Source organism: Zalophus californianus, chromosome 2, assembly GCF_009762305.2.
Source record: "Zalophus californianus isolate mZalCal1 chromosome 2, mZalCal1.pri.v2, whole genome shotgun sequence".
Classification (NCBI taxonomy): Eukaryota; Metazoa; Chordata; class Mammalia; order Carnivora; family Otariidae; genus Zalophus; species Zalophus californianus.
In genome coordinates this window covers 188,268,888-188,287,442 of record NC_045596.1, presented here as the reverse complement: position 1 = coordinate 188,287,442, position 18,555 = coordinate 188,268,888, and the positions used below count along the sequence as shown (strand labels likewise).

The following is an 18,555-nucleotide window of genomic DNA, read 5'->3' as shown; positions in this document are numbered from 1 at the left end:
ATCCTTGAAATAACTTTTTAAGAGGCTTTTTAAAAAAAGTTTATTTATTTATTTATTTTTAGTAATCTCTACACCTAACATGAGGCTTGAACTCATGACCCCAAGATCAAGAGTCACATGCTCTACCGATTGAACCAACCAGGTGCCCCCCCTTTTTAAAGTTTGTTTGTTTGTTTGTTTGTTTCATTATGAGGCTTTTAATTAGACCCAGTGGTCACTCCATGGTTATAGACGTTCGGTGGAAATTCTGGACTCCTACTGTAGCAAGATTTTATTAAGTGGTTTGTGCAGATGCCATTGTTCCTGATACATTAATTGGTGCCTTCAATTTATTAGTCTAAATCCAACTACAACACTGGTGATATAAAAATAACATAGCATCACTTCCTTTTTCTCTATATGAGTTGACTTTCCATTGGTACCACACTCAGGACGTCACTGAAATACGGTTTCCTGCCTGGATTCTTATACGTTGGAATTCATAAGAAGCATGCAGATACTGCGAGAGCCAACAGTGGTCCACTTATCTATTGCTTTGTAACCAATCACCCCAAAACTCTGTGATGAAAAATGGCTGCCACTTCATTTTATTTTTTTAATTTTTGTAAATTTTTTTAAAGATTTTATTTATTTGTGAGAGAGAGAGAGAGCACAAGCAGGGGGAGCAGGCTCCCCACTGAGCAGGGAGTCCGATGCGGGGCTCAATCCCAGGACCCTGGGATCATGACCTGAGCCCAAGGCAGACGCTTAGCTGACTGAGCCACCCAGGCGTCCCTGGCTGCCACTTTATTATGCTCACCATTCTGTGGGTCAGGCATTCAGGTAGGGCTCAGCGGGGATGGCTCACCTCTGCTACACTAAGTTGGAAGCTTCGGCTGAAGTGACTTAAGGACCCAGAGACATCCTGATTGGAGTTCAGTCTGGGGACCCGGTTCTTCTATATTTGGTGTCAGCTGGGGCTAGAATGTCTCCTTTACTCACACGAGTAAAGTGTCTGGTTCCTGGGGCTGGGATGGCAAGCATGACTGGGAGTTGGCTGGCACTGCCCCCTCTCCCTCTGTACCCTCTTCATGTGGCTAGCTCAAGCATCCTCACAGCATGACGATCTCAGAGAAGTTGCACTTGTTACATGGTGTCTGGCTGGCTTCCAAGAGGTGGAAGTGAGACCTATGAAGCCATATGAAGCCAATAAGGTCTATGCCCAGAGCGGGTACAGCATCGATTCAGCTCTGTTCTCTTGGGCCAAGCAATAACAGGGCCTGGCCAGAGTCGAGGAGGTGGAGAGAGAGAGAGAGAGAGAGAGAGAGAGAGAGAGAGAGAGAGAGAGAGAGACTACCTCTTGATGAGGGAGTGGCAAAGCAGTGTTTAGAAAACACTGTTGGCCACCAACAGAAATTCCAAAGTGAAGGCCCTTAGGCTGGAACGCACGGCCCTGAGTGATGATTGTCTGAGCTTCTGTTATATCCCAGTGGACAATCAGCAATTGATAAGCCTGGGCAAGAGAAAGTTTAGCAACACCCTCTTTCCCACAAGAATGGCAGGCAGTTGACTGCAGGCAATGGGGAGAAATGCTGACAAAGAGGTTCATTACAGTACTTTTTCATCCTGCACCAAATCCCACTCGATCTTGAACTTCAGGATTGAGACAACTGAGGCAAGTGTTCTCCCCAGGGTGTTGGAGTTGGGTTTGGGGGTTCCTTATTTGATTAACACTCAAATAGTTCTTCATTGTTTTTTCTGAGTGTTTTCAAGGAAATTGGTGCAAGCATTTCTTCTGAATGAAGTAACATTAAGTCTATCTTGTGGGTTCTTAGTTCCCTTGGAGGCTGCAGTGAATGCTGAACAAGCATAAGCATGGGTTTTGGAGTCATAGGTCCGGTTGAAATTTTGGGTTGATTGGCTATTAGTTGTTTGACCTTGGGCAAATTACTTAACTTCTGTGAACTTCAGTTTTCTCAATGGGAAAATTGAAATAATAATTGTTCCTCCTTATTGAATTTTGCAAGAACGAGCATTTGATAAATGTTGAACACCCTTCCTTGGAAAATAACCAGGAAATCTTCATGCTATTTGGGTCAACATAAAGGTCTGGGAATACTGAATCTGGGGAAGGCAGTAGTTCCTTGCCGAGTAATGTTTGCACCTTCAATCGGGGCTGGGGAAGGGGGCAAAGAGAGAGGAAGACAGAGGAAGAAAAGAAAGCTATATTCGTGGACAGATTTTGGCAAACTGACATGAAGCAGAAACAACTGAGTTCATGGATAACTGGGAACTGAGGATTATTGAAAATGAAAATGTGTTGGGCTACTTATCTCAAAGGTATTATTGCCATTATGTTTATCCTCTGGAAAAAAAATCACAATAATATCACCATATATAAAAAGTTCTTAGCACATTGCCTGGCATTTCATGAGTAATCATAAACAGCCCTAATGATGCTAATGAGGTTGATCATGCAGGTGATGACAATGGTAAGAATCGATTAAGTAGCTCCTCATATTAATTGCACTGAGTTCTGATGGTATAGACTCTCACGTGGCCCTACCTGTTCAGAGGATCAGTAGCGTTTTGTGTGTGTGTGTGTGAGTGTGTGAAGAGCTTGCTATCTGTATGTGAGAGGGAGCATTTATATTAGAAGGTGCCCTTTTAATTTGTCACATTATCGCAAACATCGTAAAAATGGAACCTTTTCATTGGTTCATTTTATTTTTTTTAAAAGATTTATTTTGAGAGAGTGAGAATGAGAGAGAGAGAGAGAGAGTACATGAGAGGGGGGAGGGTTAGAGGGAGAAGCAGGCTCCTTGCTGAGCAGGGAGCCCGATGCGGGACTCGATCCCGGGACTCCAGGATCATGACCTGAGCCGAAGGCAGTCGCTTAACCGACTGAGCCACCCAGGCGCCCTTCATTGGTTCATTTTAAATGTTGTGGTAGATAGCTTCTAGGATGACCTCACATGATCCCTACCTCCTGGTCCTCATAGCTTTGTGTAATTCTCTCCCTTTGAGTTTGGTATATGTGCTGCCGAAGCGAGCACGTCTCCCTTTGAGTTTGGGTTTGGCTTTAGTGAATCACTTCTAGCAAACAGTGCAGCAGAGGTGATAGGATGGCACCTCCAAGATTAGATTGTGATTTCCGAACTGGGTGATCTGAGGGAAGCCATCTAGCACGTTGTGAGCTACCTTACGTAGATGTTCATATTGTCAGGAACAGACTGGGTCTTCGGAGAGGGAGGAACTAAGGCCCAATCCAACCACGCTCAAGGAACTGAATCCTGCCAACAACGACGTGAGGGAGCTTGGCAGAGGATCCACACCGAGCTGAGCCTTCAGATGAGACCATAGCCCTGGCTTGACTGCAACTTTACTAGAGACTTTGAGCTAGAGGCATCCGGTTGGACTGTGCGTGGATTCCTGACTCACAGAAAGTGTGAGATGATCAGTGTTTGTTGTTTTAAGGTGCTAAGTTTGGGGGTGATTTGTTACGCCACAACAGATACCTACTACAAATGTCAAATATCATTTATTCAAGAGGCACCGTTGAAGGACTTCTTTTGAAAATTTTATCTGCCAGTTGATGGTTGGTTAAATGGAACAGATGTGAAAGCACAGGGGTTGAGCCTTGGAGACAAACTGTCTAGGTTTAGATTACAGTTCTACCACTTCATGACTGGGGAACTAGGTAGAAAAATTACTTACATTATTTTAAATTTAGTTTATTTATTTGTCAGAGAGAGCGAGCGAGTGCACAAGCAGGGGGAGCAGCAGGCAGAGGGAGAAGCAGGATCCCCGCTGAGCAAGGAGCCCGATGCGGGACTCGATCCCAGGACCCTGGGATCATGACCTGAGCTGAAGGCAGACGCTTAACCTACTGAGCCACCCGGGCGTCCCAATTACTTACGTTCTTTTGCCTTAGTTTCCTCTTCCATAAAATGGGGGTGGTAATATCTATCTCAAAGGACTGTTGTAAGGATTAAAGACCTTTGCATACCATGAGCACTGAATAAATTTTACACTATTATTATCATCAAGGGAGATTGCTGCCCAAGGAAGACAGTGACCCCTGGAGCTACACGTGGGAAGAGTATGCCCACAGGGCTCCTGCAGACATCTCAGGACTGAACTCCTAAGGCTTGCATTTGGGAAAAGGGGCTTTCCTTTTGCAGATGCAAGGAGAGGGGAAACTTGAGTCTTACTCTTGACTAAAACATGGCCCTAAGACCTTTGAGCCTAAATAAGTGTAGCTGAAGATGGAAAGCCTGTTGTTTCAAAGCTTCAAGCAATCTTTCCAGAGGTAGCTTTCTGAATATACTGTGCCTTTGTGTATTCTAAGGAAACATTCTTTGTTCTGGGAAAATCATTCACATTGAGCATTAACCCCGAATGCTTCTTCTTATAGTCATCTCTTTAGATATATGACAACTATATATAGTTTTTCTCAATGAAAAATAAGCAAAACACAGTTTTGCACAGAAACAACCTTAACGAAGTTTTTTCTTTTCTCTTAAAGCATGATTGTTACCTTTCCTGGTCATATCCCTATCCTCTTCATCAAGGGAGTGTTGTGTAGATACCACGGCGAATTCCTGGGTTTCTTCCGTAGCAGGCCCACAGTACATGATGGACATATGACAGGAGAGTTCCACAAGAGTTTGGGAGGAGGGACTGATGACACGTTTTCGTGGTTTGACTCAGTTTTTTAAAAAAGCCACTTCCAAGGGCCCATCAACCAGTCAGCTCGTCCACTTGTTCCAGCAGGAGGTAGGAGGTTGGAGGTGGGTGGGGGGTGGAGCGTGGGGAGGAGCGACACCCCGCTCGGGAATCCTTGCTTCCAAGTGTCGCCCTGCGTGCCCCCCCCCGGCCTCCAGGTCTCCTCTGAGCCCTGCCACCTCAACGCACACCCCCCCCCCCCCCGGCCTTCCGGGCCACCTCGAACACCTTCCACTTCGGACTCCTGGAGATTTCTCCGGCTCAGTCCAGCCAAGAGGGTTCCCGAGACGCGGCGCGAACTGCCCTCCTCCTCCCGCGTCTCCGCCCCCTGTCGGGGCCGCCGGGGGCCGAGGGAGGCGAGGGTGCCGCCGCTAGAAAATGAGTGGTGCCCGGAGGGTGGCCCGGAGCTGCAGGTAAGCGCGCCGGAGCTCGGGCGCGAGCGGGCTCCGCGCACGGTCCCCTTCCCGGCGCGGCGACCCTGGGGCCGCACGGGGCGTCCCGGGCGGCTGGGGCGCGGCCAGCCCCGGCGCGGGTGGGGGCACTAGCGCTCCCCGCCTGTCGCGCAGCGACGTTCCGGCGGCTGTTCCCGGGAGCGGCGGGAGGCGGCGGCGGCGGGGAGCCGGGGCCGCGCGGCGGCGGTGCCGGCTGCTTCAGAAGATGGAGAAGTTTCTGCAGATCGCGCCTCACTCTCTGGCCATCGTCCTGGGCCCGGCCGAGGGGCCAACGGCGGAGAGGTCCGGGGCCGCCCAGCCCCCGCCCCCGGCCCAGCCCCGCCAGCTCGCCCGGCACCACATCGGCTACGAGATCTTCGCCGACTTCAAAGCCGAGAACATGCAGCACTTCTGGAACAAGAAGGTCACGGCCGCCGTGGCTGAGACCTTCTTCCTGGGCTGGATCGACGAGCAGATCCTGCTGATCCAGGGCAAGGAGGAGCATCTGGAGGCGCTGCGCGAGGGCTGGACGCGCCGGGCGCTGCGGCCGCCCTCGGGCTTCCACATCCGCTGCCTCGGTGAGTCCGGCCGCCGTCCGCCCCGTCCCGTCCCCCCCCGAGCCCGCGCCCGGCCCCGCGACGGGGACGGCCGGCTTCCCCGGGCGCCCCGCGCCTTCCTCCGCCTCCGAGCCCCGGCCGGGGGAGGGGCCGGCGGGCGTCCGCCAGCGCGGGATTGGGGGAACTTTCTGGCATCTAAAACCGGGATTCGTACCTTCCACCCCCCCACCCCCCACCCCCCACCCCGGCCCGCCCGCCCGCCGGAGCCTCCCTGGCAGCGCGGGCCGCGCGCTCCAGTGGGGCGGTGCCTGGGGCCGGCCAGGTAGGCGGCGGCGCGGCGGCGGCGCGGGAGGCTCGGCGGTCCGCGGCCGCTCACGGGTCTGCCCGGCTCACGCTTTCCGCGCTGCCCCGATCGGGCCGGGGTGGCGTGCGATCGCGAGAGAAGTCAGGAGAGGATTCTGGTAGCATCAGGTAGCGACGGGCTCCGCCGCGCGGGCAGTTCAGGTGCGCGGCCGCCCCCGCTCCGTCCCCCGACGTCCTTTCGGCGGGCGACGACCCTGCCCCTCCGCGCGGCTCCCCGCCGCCGTTTGCGTGGGGGGGGGGGGGCGCGTCCCGCGGCGCTGGGACACGGTGGGTGTCGTGCGCCGGCTTTTCTGGGCCAGACCGAGCTGTGGATTTCGTTTTAAATGTCTTGCCTCCCGGTACATCTTTCTTTAGTTTTGTGTGTTTGAAGGGAAGAAGGGACACGAGGAAATCAGGGGGAAGTCTGATTCTCAACAAAAGAACAGTGTACGGGGGAAGAGAGCTGGATAGGTGATAGTCGCTGTGCGCTTCCAATGTTGCCTGACTTGCTGTGTTGTTGTTTTTTTTTCTTTTTTAATTGCACTCCTATAGTCTAACTCCAGATTGCATCTCTTTTAGAATATACTTTTTAGTTTTGCACCTTGGGCCCAGTGGTTAAAAACGTAAATGGTAAATAGTAGTGCTTAATGCAATGATTTTAAGAAAGAAAGCAGTCTTTCTAGTACCACGGTTTAGAAATTCTTTCATGACGTTTTGGGAGGAGGTCAAAAGTTCAAATGCTAAAAGACTGTAAAAGCCGCCTTTTTCGTTGCCCACTGTTGCTATACTGCTTTCCTCTGACGGATTAGTTTATACCTGCTCATGGGTCTTCCTGTATGCCTATCGCAAATCTATAGCATTTTTTATTTAGTGGTATTTTGTCTGTTTTTGTATAGCAGAAATCTTGACAAAGCTTCCTTTCAATTGAGTGGACAAAAAATCCAGGAAGGCTTGCATCGTGTGTGTTTTGTAACCCGTGCCAAATTTCAAAAGGTGCTTTTTTTTTTTTTCTTTAGCAAAAAACCGTAGTGGACTACCTGTAATTAAGCTGCCTTAGTAAAGCGGCCAAGGTTAATGCCTCTGAAACTTGATCTGCTCTTGTATGTAGGGCTGCAACACATCAGGAAGCAGGGATATATGCAGTTATTTTTATGCCCTGTATAGATGACAGCATTTTAATAGTTCTCTTTTAAACTCGACTTCATTCTTAGTTTTCCCTTTTCATTTTCAAAAATCTCAAACATATAAAGGTAACATACTTCAAAAATCTTATATTGAATTCCCATGTACCCATCATCCAACTTTGAAATATATTAGGACATGGCCAATCGTATTTTGCCTCCACCCTTGTTCCCTACCTAATGCCATTTTGAAATCCCAGACATTGTATCAATAGCATCTGACTGGTAAATATTTCAGTTCACAGTTTTTTTTTTTTCAGCAGAATTTGTAAACTCATAGGAATTGGGGATCCGTTCTATTAACCAAAGAGAAATATTTTGGCAATTTGAAAGCTTCCAAATTGCTGTCGTTGATTGACCTTTGTCCTGACCTGGCTGGGTAGCCTGAGCGGTCTTAAGCTGACTGGGGGGTGGGGGGTGGGGGTTAGGCGCTGCATTGCTCAGCTCCGCTGGGGCACACAGTACCATGATGGGGAGCATCAGGTAAAGGAGCAGAGTGAGGTCTGCTGGGATCCAAGTGGTCACTTTCTTTTGAGCTGCTTTGGGGCTTCAGAATTTCTGCTGGAATTCCAATTGCATTTCAGTAATGACTGTAAAATGCTGAATTGTTGGGAGAGAGTTTATCTGCTCTAACAATTCTCTGTGGGAGCCTGGGTGTCTGTTGCAGGATCGAAGGTGCAAGCAATTCCAAATGAGTTTTGCCTGTTAAGTCCAAAAGCATGTGGTTCTAACCAACTGTAAAATTTCAGGTGGCAGTTGGACAATGAGAAGGTGATTACGGATTCAACAAGAAGCGGGGGAAATAAGCAAGTCAAAGGAGAAGTTTTGATTTGGAATAGTCACATTCTCTCCTTAGAAGTGACCTGCTCTGGGCACGTAGGAAAAAAGTTCAGACTTTGGATTTCCAGGACCCTTCAAAGGGACATGTGTGCTCAGGAAAGTAGGGTTGTTTCAAAATTGTGCTGTATATTTTGAGTAAATCATGGTAAGTTAAATCCCATACGTGTTTATTGAGTGTGTACTAATTGCATTCTCTATGTCTCTCCCGAGATTATAAAGACTAGCGGGGTGTGCAGTCTTTTTGGGGGGAGACTCCCACAAAACTGGGCAGTGCTTTGAAGGGAGCAAGGAGGGGCTCCTTCTGCCTTGTGAGAGGTTTCCCAGAGATGAGGCTTGAGCTAGACCATGTGCAAATGTCGGGCGCAAGGGGTTCATTAGAACACGACAACTTTCCTACGCGGGCAAGAGCATGAGCAGAGTTACCAGGTTGGGGAGCTCATGACATGTTTGGAAACTGGCTGGTTTGGGTGGCTGGGGAAAAGGGTGTGATCCAATAATTCGAAAGGCGGCTAGGCCCAGATGTAACGATGTAGAAGCTGCTGGTGGCTTTTGAGCAGGGAGAGGGGTGACATATTTGATTGTTGTATAAGGAGAATTCTGGGGCCAGTGGGAGTGGTGGATGGCACTGGGAGGGGATTAGACACAGGAGCGCCAGCTCAGTCCTTGGACACAGTTGTGGGGAGAGGTGATGAGAGCTGTATTAGGTGGTCACTCTCTAAGGTGCATCCCATGGTCAAGGGTTATTCCTTAAAGAAGATACCATCTTAGCTGGGTTGTGTCTGGAGGGCTTTCCAGCCCCATCTCCTAACCCACCAGCCTTTGGCCTTTGTGTGGAGCCCAAATGCTCCTCCTCCTGGGGCTCATGGGGTTTTCCTACCCCCAGCCTCAGATCCTGCGGTCAATGCCATAGGGCCTCCTGACTTCGTATGTCAGGGGGCATGGGTTAGTTCTCTGTCCCTGCCTGTGGCTCTTTGTATTTTCCCAGTTTAACCTTTGATAGTCAAATACTTAGCTCCAAATATGTGATAATGCTTTTTAGACTTTAAATCAGAACTTGTATTTTATATTACAAAGTTGTTTAGAACTTATGGGCATCAAGATTTTATTATATTTCAAAATCTTTATCGGTTCTCTCAAAAGGAGTTGCTCTCTTAAGGTGGTTTCTCCAAGTAGTAAAATTTTAGGACAGAATTGTGTTTTTTCTTTTTTCTTTTTCTTTTTTTTTTAGAGAGGGAGGTCGGGAGGGGCAGAGGCAGAGGGAGAGAAAGAATCTTAAGCAGGCTCCATGCTGAGTGTGGAGCCCGTTGTGGGGGCTTGATCTTACCACCCTGACATCATCACCTGAGCCGAAATGAAGAGTCAGACGCTCAACTGACTGAGCCACCCAGGCACTCCCAGAATAGTTTATTTTTATTTTTTTGTTTTGTTTTTCGTATATTCTCCTGGGGCACCTGGCTGGCTCAGTTGGTAGAGCATGTGACTCTTAATCTTGGGGTCATGAGTTTGAGCCCCATGTTGAGGGGAGAGTTTATTTAAAAAAACTACAGGGGCACCTGGGTGGCTCAGTCGGTTAAGTGACCGCCTCTTGATTTTGGCTCAGGTTGTGATCTGGGTTGTGGGATGGAGCCCCTGCATCCAGCTCCAGGCTCAGTGTGGAGTCTGCACCTCCCTCTCCCTCTGCTTCACCCTGCTCTCACGCTCGCTTTCAAATAAATGAATAAATAAAATCTTTAAACAACAACAAAACCAAAACCGAACAAAAAACATATTCTCCAAAAAAGTTTGCATAGACTCCCCCAGAAGTTTATTGTGTTTATTTAAGTCAACTTAAAATTGAATAGTATTCATCGACGGATGGTTGGGATTGATTCGTGAGTGTTATGAAGCTTTTTGAAGGAGAGATGCTGATTCATTCAACAACTGGAACACCTCCCACTTTCTAGGGTCTGTTCTGGGAATGGAGGTGGGGCATGGGTCAGACAAGGACAAAAGTCCTTGTACTTTCGGAGGTTCCATTCTAGTGGGGCAGCAGACATTTCAAAAACTTGACAAAGAAAGAAGTTCACGGAGTTCCAAGTGCTGTAAAATTTCTGCACGTGATGGGCTAAAGAGTGATGAGGAGAGGCGGGGTAATAATCGCCATTTATCGGTCATTTGTTATTGTCTAAGTGCTTTATTTTTATTAAGTCATCTTTTTTTTTTAATTGAAAGATAGTAGGCACACGGTGTTACATTAGTTTCAGGTGTGCGACAGAGTGATTCAACAAGTCAGTATGCTTTGCCCTGCTCATCACAAACGTAGCTATAATCTGTCCCCATCCAACACGAGTCCCCGGCCATGGACTGCATTCCCTGGGCTGTGCCTCTCATCCCATATTGCGCCCCTAACTGGAAGCCTGAACCTCCCATCCCCCTCCACCCATTTTGCCCTTCCCCCCACCCCCTCCTCTTTGGCAACCACCAGTTTGTTCTTGGTATTCATGGGTCTGTTTCTGCTTTTTGCTTGTTTGCTAATTTGTTTGTTTTGATTCCACGTATAAGTGAAATCATATAGGATTTTGCTTTCTCTGTCTTGTTAATTAATCCTTAAGACAGCTATCCCATTTAGGTATCATTATTTTACCCGTTTTACAAATGAGGAAACTGAGGCACAGAGAAAACAAGTACTTCTCCAAGGACACCTAGTTCAGTAAGAGAAAGAGCTAGAATCTGGATCCAGACGGTGGGTTTTGTCTTGCCTTGTCTTCTCCTTTTCTCTTTTTCCCTTCCCTTCCTTTCCCTTTGGTCACATTGTCCTCACCAAAATTTCCTTCCAAGACACACACACACCCTCCCAACAATTTAGGGGACCAGGCGGCCCAGCGACAACTGGGTTGGCCAGAAGGGGCTACGTCCTCCTTTTCTCTTCAACAACACAACGGAAAAGAGAAACCAATGTCGCCCAAGACGCTCATGTTTGAGCTTCTTTTGGGCCAAACGGGTCGGTTCATTACTTTGTGTGGTTAATGATCTTTCCGAAGGGCTTAGGCAGAGGAGAGCGGCTGCCTCCCTTTCTGCCTCGAAGCTAGTGCCATCCCCCCACCCCCGTGTGTGGAGGGACTGCTCTGTAATAACATCTCCTTCGTGTAGCACTTGACTGGCCATCAGTCCGCCAACAATGGAAGAGCCCATGGAAAGCAGCTTGACGTGTTAGAGGAACGGGAAAGAGCCAGCGAGGCTGGGGCTGGTTGAACCAGCAGAAGAGTGGAAATAGAAGGCGGGACGGAAGGTGAGGTCAGACGGGCTGGTGGCCTCCAGGCCACGTGGGGCCTCCTGGGATTTTATTCTGTGCGCACGAGGCATTGAACATCCAGTAAGTCTAGAGCACTGGGTTGGGGGTCTGCAGAATATCCAGAGAAGTTTCAGAGACGGGCCTCACGCTTAGAGAACCTTACCTTTCATATTAAAAATCTCAGGATGAAGGCTAAAATGGCGAATGGTGATGCATTTCTGGTTTTATTAATTTCTGGCTGGTCATAAAAAATATTTTTATGAATGACCTCACTCTGGCTCAGAGATATTTTCAGTAGAGATGTGTCAGTTTCATTGTGATAAAGCATTTAGAATGAACTTCTGAGACTCACAGGCTCACTGTGATAACTGGGGGACTTGGTGGAGATTTGTAAATTTTACCCTGAGCACATGTTTATCTCCCTCCTGCATTAAGAGGTAAATTTGCCAGTTATCCCCAAGTTCTTTTTAAAGGAGCATAAAACTGAAAGGTGTGTGTCTGTGTCTCTTGTTCCGGAGTGAAAGCACTCAGGTGCTTTGGGGTAAAAATCCAGAGAGGTCTGTTGTATACAAACTACTTGCTACAAATCATTTTAAAGGTTTCATCCTGCTTAAAGTATCTCACACAGTGATGTGTATGAGGGGGGCTTTACCATAGTCCCTTGAAGTTTGGAGATGTACTTGAGTCATTATTCTGCTCAGTTCATGCATTTGTGAAGTTTTGAACCCTTCCATTCTGTATTATAGTTGTAAACATAATATAATCGCAGACTTGTATTTTACTTTTTTTTTTTAGATTTTATTTATTCATTTGTCAGAGAGAGAGAGAGAGAGAGTGAAGGCATAAGCAGGGGGAAGTGGCAGGCAGAGAGAGAGGCAGACTCCCTGCTGAGCAAGGAGCCTGATGCGGGACTCGATCCCAGGACCCTGGGATCATGACCCGAGCGGAAGGCAGACGCTTAACCAACTGAGCCACGCAGGCATCCCTGTTTTTTACTTTTTAAATGAATGATCTGGTTTATCTGAATGAGGAGGTTAAATAGATGTATTGATAAGGTATAAGCTGTGAATATAATCTATTAATATATAAGTATTAGATATATGCATACATAGAAACAAATTGATCTTTAAGAAGATCCTGTGCCAAGGACTTTTTAATAAACTTTAATCACATTGGCATCAGAGGGTGTTTAAAGCAGCTTTTGATATTTTGATATCAATAGGTCTTTTTTTTTTGAGAGAGAGAGAGAGGGAGAGAGAGAAAGCAAGTGTGAGCAGGGTGGGGGTAGGGGCAGAGGGAGAGAGAGATTCCCAAGCAGGCTCCATGCCCAGTGCAGAGCCCAGTGCGGGACTTGATCTCACAACCCTGAGATCATCCGAAATCAGGAGTCGGATGCCTAACCGAGCCACCCAGGCGCCCCACAGTCAATCTCTCTTAATAGAGAACAGTTAATTAGGACGTTGTCAAGGACCAGAACTAGAAGCATCTCTGAAGAATTTGATAAGTGATTTAGGTAAAGAGGATCCCTCAGAGTCGTTTTGGGGTAGAGATGAAGGTAAACCCTCGTAGGAGGGCAGAGCCAGCTAATGAGAAGGTCCCCAGGGTGGTGGTGGACACCACGTGGAACAGAGCGGGTCTTAGCGGGTCTTACGACGTTTTTATGATGTTAACAATATGAAAGCATACCTCTGTGCTGTCAGTTTTACTCTTAAGACACAAGTAAACACAATAAAATTCCTCTCTTTTTTCAATGTCTTGCGAAGGCCCTAAAATATAATTTTCTAAAGTGAGGGCCCCTCTGTTGATGCAAAGTGACTTGTCTCTGAAACCAGGATGTCACCTGCTCCTTTCCCAGTACCAAACACGTGGGGAGCATATAAAGACCCTCAGTTTGCTGAATGTGGGCTGACTAGTCGTCTGTCCAAAGTAATCATCTTCTCAAGAATCTAGGGGTCACTGGAGGTCCCTAAAGGCTTACTGATGTCTTCAAGGGGTGCAGTGCAGTCTGGTGGGATTTCATCTTCTTACCACCTGAGATGACTGCAGCCTGTGTCCTCACAGTCAGCCTGGAGCGCTGAGGTGCTGGCTGGAAGGATAGGAAGCTGCCAGGCTTCTGCTTTGTTCCTTCCTGGGGGAGGTTGCTGTCTCTTAGCATTCTTCTGTGGCTGCCAGGCTTCCTCCGAAGCTGTGTCAGGAACCACCCCCGCCGCTGACTTTCCCTCCAGGGTGTAAGGCAAGTTTTCCTTTCACACCTTTGCAGCAAAAGATTATGATTCCATCTCTGCCTTTCTAAATAGTTTTCTCTCCCCCAGATTTTTTCTGGAAACTAAAGTTCCCCTTAGGTCTCCATCTATAGGACAATAGAGCTCAGGGCCTGCTCTTCTAAGGAACTTTATCTTCAGAAATTCCAGGCTCTGCCCCCCCCCCGCCCCCACCGCCCCATCCCCACCATGCCACCCTTGAAAGTGACCTTCATGAGTCCTAGAGAGTTTTCTGACTCCTTCATGCTGGGAAAGAGGGGGAGAACTGTCTACATATTTGACCCCTTGGAGGGTTGATAGGATTCTCAAGACAAAATTTATGCCTTTGGCTCTTGCCGGTTTCGGCTGCGTTCTATGCAGGGGAGGGGCGTGCGGCTCCAAGCCCCCTATCAGCGGAGGGGGCTGCATGTCCACCCCAAGCTGTCAGCGTTTGCAGCTACTCCCACACCAATTCTCAGTTCCTTCCCTCTTTGACTTCAAACTGGTGCAGCTGTGCTTTATTCATCAAGTCACAGACCCGCCAGGCTCCCAGCTCAGTTTCCTAGTCCTTCCTGCTTGCTTGGCGGTGGCCCATGGTGGGAGGATGGAGCCGGGAAGAGCTGCTCCCGAGCAGCGTGGGATGGAGCGTGTGTGTGAGGGAGAGGCTGGGAGCGTGGAGGAAGGCACGGGTCCACGGCTGACACGTGCACAGTGCTAGGGGGCAGGCCAACGAAGAGGGGAAGCCAGGGCACAGGGATCACAGGGAGGCACTGAAGACCGTCTGGTGCAGGGGAGGTGCAGGACGGTTTCACATTGGACGGCGTTGCTGTGAAGCGGGTCCACCTCTTGGAAGTCGTCTTGTCCCTGTCGGAGAGGGCGGGATGGGGCCCGAGCTCTGTGCATTCTCTTTGCCAGTCTCGCCCAGGCCTGAAGTTGCTCATGGGCTGAAATGTGCGGGCCTGTGGGAGAGGGCTTTCCCCCCGTGCTGTGGGAAGAGCACTGTCCAGGCTGAACAATTCACCTTGGCCCTTTCCCTTAAATCTCTGCTTCTGGTCAACCAGCCAGACACTTCTGGACTCCTCCTGAGGCAGAAAAGGATGATACGGCTCCATGAGCACTGCCATCCTTCTGGAAAGGAATCCCAACTCTTCAGCTCATTGATTATGTATGTTGCAATCTCATATTCCCCGTATTCACCCGGATCCTCAAACCTGCTCCCTCCAAAATGCCCTCTGGCCCCCTAGCTTCTGATGGCCTCTCCTTTCCCCATCGGTCCTTCTCCTTTGGTCTTGCCCAGCGTGGGGAAACTTGGAAAGGCTGCTTAGCTCTGGGGTTAACACAGAATCTCCGGAGAGATGAACGATTGGTGGTCAGTGGGAGACTTTGTGACCAGCACAATTTGTCTGGGCTGATCACTTTCCTTTCTTCAGAGTCTGGTTATTTATTTGTTTAGAAAAATAAGAAAGAGGCTTTAAGTTAGTAACCGTGAAGTGCTAATGTGGAGGAAAGGAATCAGTACTTCAGAAACCAGGTCTCTGAATGCTCCCAGACAGTGAGGGCTACATTAGCATCTTCTACTCTTTCCTGTATCTTTACCGTTTCCTCTTACGCTGCAGAAAGAGCATTCTAGAACACAATCTTTATGCCATATGCTCCTTCATTTTATTAAATGTTTACTGGTTCTACTTCAAGAGTTGGTAACTGAGTTGGGAATTGTTCCAAGCTCTTTGATACGTTGTCTCATTTAATCCTTATAGAGGTAGTGCTCACGTTATTTCTGTTTCGTGGAAGAGAAAACTGAGGTTCAGAGAGTAACCTTGTGTGAACAAACAATCTCAAATTCAACTAAGTAAACTGATCCCGAAGTCTGAGCTATCAACCTTTTTAAAACTGGTTGTCATTTCTTTCTTTCTTCTTCTTCTTTTTAATCAGACCATTTTAATTTATTGAACCTTGGCTTTGTCCGGGGATCAGCGGAGCTCATAACCAAGTCCACCTTAGCAGAATGTCAGATTACCCTGCAATTATTTCCTAGCTCATGAGTGTGGAGTCGGAATTGATGTCCGCAGCAACTGGGAGAATCTCCAGATTGGCTTCCTGACTCCCGAGTAAGTAGGGACCGTTTCGATGGAGAGAGCCTCGTGGCAGCCCCGGGTCTCTCCACTTCCGGTGCAACAGTCAGAAAATCTTTTGTGTCCTTGGAGAAGAGACTCACAGAGATTTAGATTACTCTCAGAGACTTGAAAGATTCAGGATGGAAATTTCTGTCTCATCCCCATTTAACTCTGAAGTATGACAGGCGCAGAATGACAGAGCATCGTAAGCTTAATGAAATAGTGACTAATACCCCAGCTCCACATCTGGGTCTGGTCTTATTGTAGTATATCCGTACAGCCATCAGCACAGTGACCCCCAACTGATAAGTACATGTAGTTTGTAAACGTTTCCAAATACAAACTGTTATACATAAAAAATTTCCACGTACAAAATGGATACATACATATGCACACACATATATAATAAGATTAAAACAAAGTATGTGCAACCATGATCCAATTTAAGAATTACGTGTTGTAAGAACAGCTTGTAGCATCTTTGCGCTTTTCTTCCATGGCGTCTTCTTCTCTCTCTGCAAGAGATGAGAATTATCCTGAAATTTCTGTTACTCCTTCCCTTGGTTTTCTTTTGTAAGTTCACCAGCTATGTGTTCATTCCTGTTTTGAACTTCGTATGAGTGGAGTCATACAGCAAAACTGATGGTCATTTCTGCTGGATGCAGGTTTTGGCTTCGTTCACTATCACTGAGAATTTTACTTCTCTCGTACTTGAATGTGAAACAAAGTAGTCTCGTCTGGATTATGATTTGCGAAACGTCCTTAAACCATACAACAGTACCTCACCAAATAGGTTGAAGCAGAGGCCTAACGACAGTGGTGTGGTCTTGATATTTAAAATGCAGGGTCAGGGGATAGCCAACACATACCTTTATTGTCAACTTTTGCCTTTTATATGCATATAAATACACACATAATTATATATTTATCCATATATGTCTAGGAATTTGAAGCCGACTCCACGCTGAGTGCGGAGCCCGATGCGGGGCTCGATCTCACGATCCTGAGACCGTGATCTCGGTCGAAACCAAGAGTCAGACACTTAACCGACTGAGCCACCCAGGCACGCCAAGTCCTCTTGTGAATTCTTTTTTTTTTTTTTTTAATGTAGGCTCCATGCCCAGCATTTTAATCTTTTGTATCCTTCTGCTTTAGCGTGTGTTTTATAAGCAAGATAGAGTTAACGTTTGAATCTTAACTCAAGGTGAAGAGTATTTGTCTTTTAGGTATATTGAACCATTAACCATATTGCACTGATAACGTTTGTTCTTGTTTGGAACTTTTCCGATTATCTGGAAGGCCCTACAATATCAGCTTTTTATAAATCATTTGCTTTGTGCTGGAGTGGTACAATGTGACCCTCAAGTCCTCACTCGCCAGTTTTTCAAATGAACAATTAAGTCCCTTCTTTGGTGTTTTCTTTTTGACCTTGTAACTAGAACAACGGTTTGCAAACCTGATTATTCTATAGATTAGTGAGCCCGGAATTCTCCACCATCACAGAGTGAAAGAAAACCACAGCTGCTACCTTGCATTTCCCGGGAGGGAGCCAGTGTAGATGCGAGTTGGTAAGACAGTGCTGACTGGGACTAGAGGCAGTTGGTGATGCTCCCGCTTGACCAGGCCTCAGAGCAGGGAAGGGGGTGGAGGGTGCATGGGCAGTGGCCCCAATTTATCCTAAAGAGGCTACGTCAGTGTCATTTGGAAACTAGATATTTTGTTTTGTTTTTTTGTTTATACTGTGCAAGTATCTTGTATCCAGTATTCAAAGGCAGAAAAGTGAGGGACGTTGGCATTGTTCTGAGTTCAACTGGCTCACACAGCAGGCATTGCTCTCTGGCATTTTCTGCCAAGAGGTTTCCAGATGTTACAAGCAAGCACCCACTCTCTGGCCCAGGCCCAGCGTGTGTGGAGCGTCCTGCTATTCTCCTGGGGCACAGTTTTGGTGGTTGTCACTCTCCTCTGCTATTGTAAAGCTTCCATGTTTTTCATGTGGAAGAGATTGATTTATGTTTGAAACTACTTATGCCAAACCAAGGAATAAAGACAAGAAAGAGACTGGAAGCTTCTTGTCATGGAAGCAAGTCTTCAGCTTGGGGGAGCCCACAAAGACAAGATCAGATGGAATTGGCTGGTGGCGTTAACTCCGTCTGTGTGACTAATGATAAAAGGTTTCCTGTACAGAAAAGGTTTAATCTGATGATTTTTTTCCCCTTCTTTCTTTAAAAAAATGAGCATTTATATATATAAACGGAAGAAACGAGGCTCAGAAAACTCCAAAATGTCTTTCTTTTCTTTTTTTTAAGATTTTATTTGTTTATTTGAGAGAGAGAGAGAGAGAGAGAGCACAAGCAGGGGGAAGGGCAGAGGGAGAAGCAGGCTCCCCCACTGAGCAAGGAGCCCGATGCGGGGCTTGATCCCGGGACCCCGGGGTCATGACCTGAGCCGAAGGCAGACGCTTAACCAACTGAGCCACCCCGTTACCCCAAATGTCTTTGTGTTCTTAAAATAATACCAGTTTCTTTTGTTCTGAGGTAGGTGACCACTCCTTCCGAAGTGGCCCGAAGTAAGAAAGCCTGGATTCCTTCAAGTCCGGCTCTGTGTCGCTTCACTTGTACTGAAAATGGAAAAGCAAATTTAGCCAGCTAATTTACATGTAATTTGAATAAACTGTTTTAAAATTTATATGGACTGAAACTGATGATTAGTTGATAAAGTCACATCGTGCATAATACCTTTTAATGTGTCTACACTTTTTAAACGACTTTAGATCTGAAAAAAAAGGAAGCTTTGTTGAAATAAGCATTACATTGCTGTCAATGATTCCCCCCCCACTTCCTTTAAAATTTCTGGAAATTTATTAGTAGAAGAG

General features: G+C 47.4%; 1 protein-coding gene across 1 annotated transcript; it reads left to right on the top strand.

The window, feature by feature from the left end:
- Positions 1 to 4,924: 4,924 nt before the first annotated feature.
- Positions 4,925 to 18,368, top strand: LOC118356709 (storkhead-box protein 1-like). Its single transcript, XM_035726074.1, has 2 exons — positions 4,925 to 5,716; positions 18,222 to 18,368. The coding sequence occupies exons 1-2, from the start codon at positions 5,365 to 5,367 to the stop codon at positions 18,251 to 18,253; spliced, it is 384 nt and encodes a 127-aa protein (XP_035581967.1). The 5' UTR covers positions 4,925 to 5,364; the 3' UTR covers positions 18,254 to 18,368.
- The last annotated feature ends 187 nt before the right edge of the window (positions 18,369 to 18,555 follow it).

What these genes read in the sequence shown, in the direction of transcription:
- LOC118356709 (XM_035726074.1), top strand. Translation starts at nt 5,365, where the DNA reads ATGGAGAAGTTTCTGCAGATCGCGCCTCACTCTCTGGCCATCGTCCTG. An exon ending in CTTCCACATCCGCTGCCTCG is followed by an intron (nt 5,717 to 18,221) that starts GTGAGTCCGGCC and finishes GTTCTGAGGTAG; the next exon opens with GTGACCACTCCTTCCGAAGT.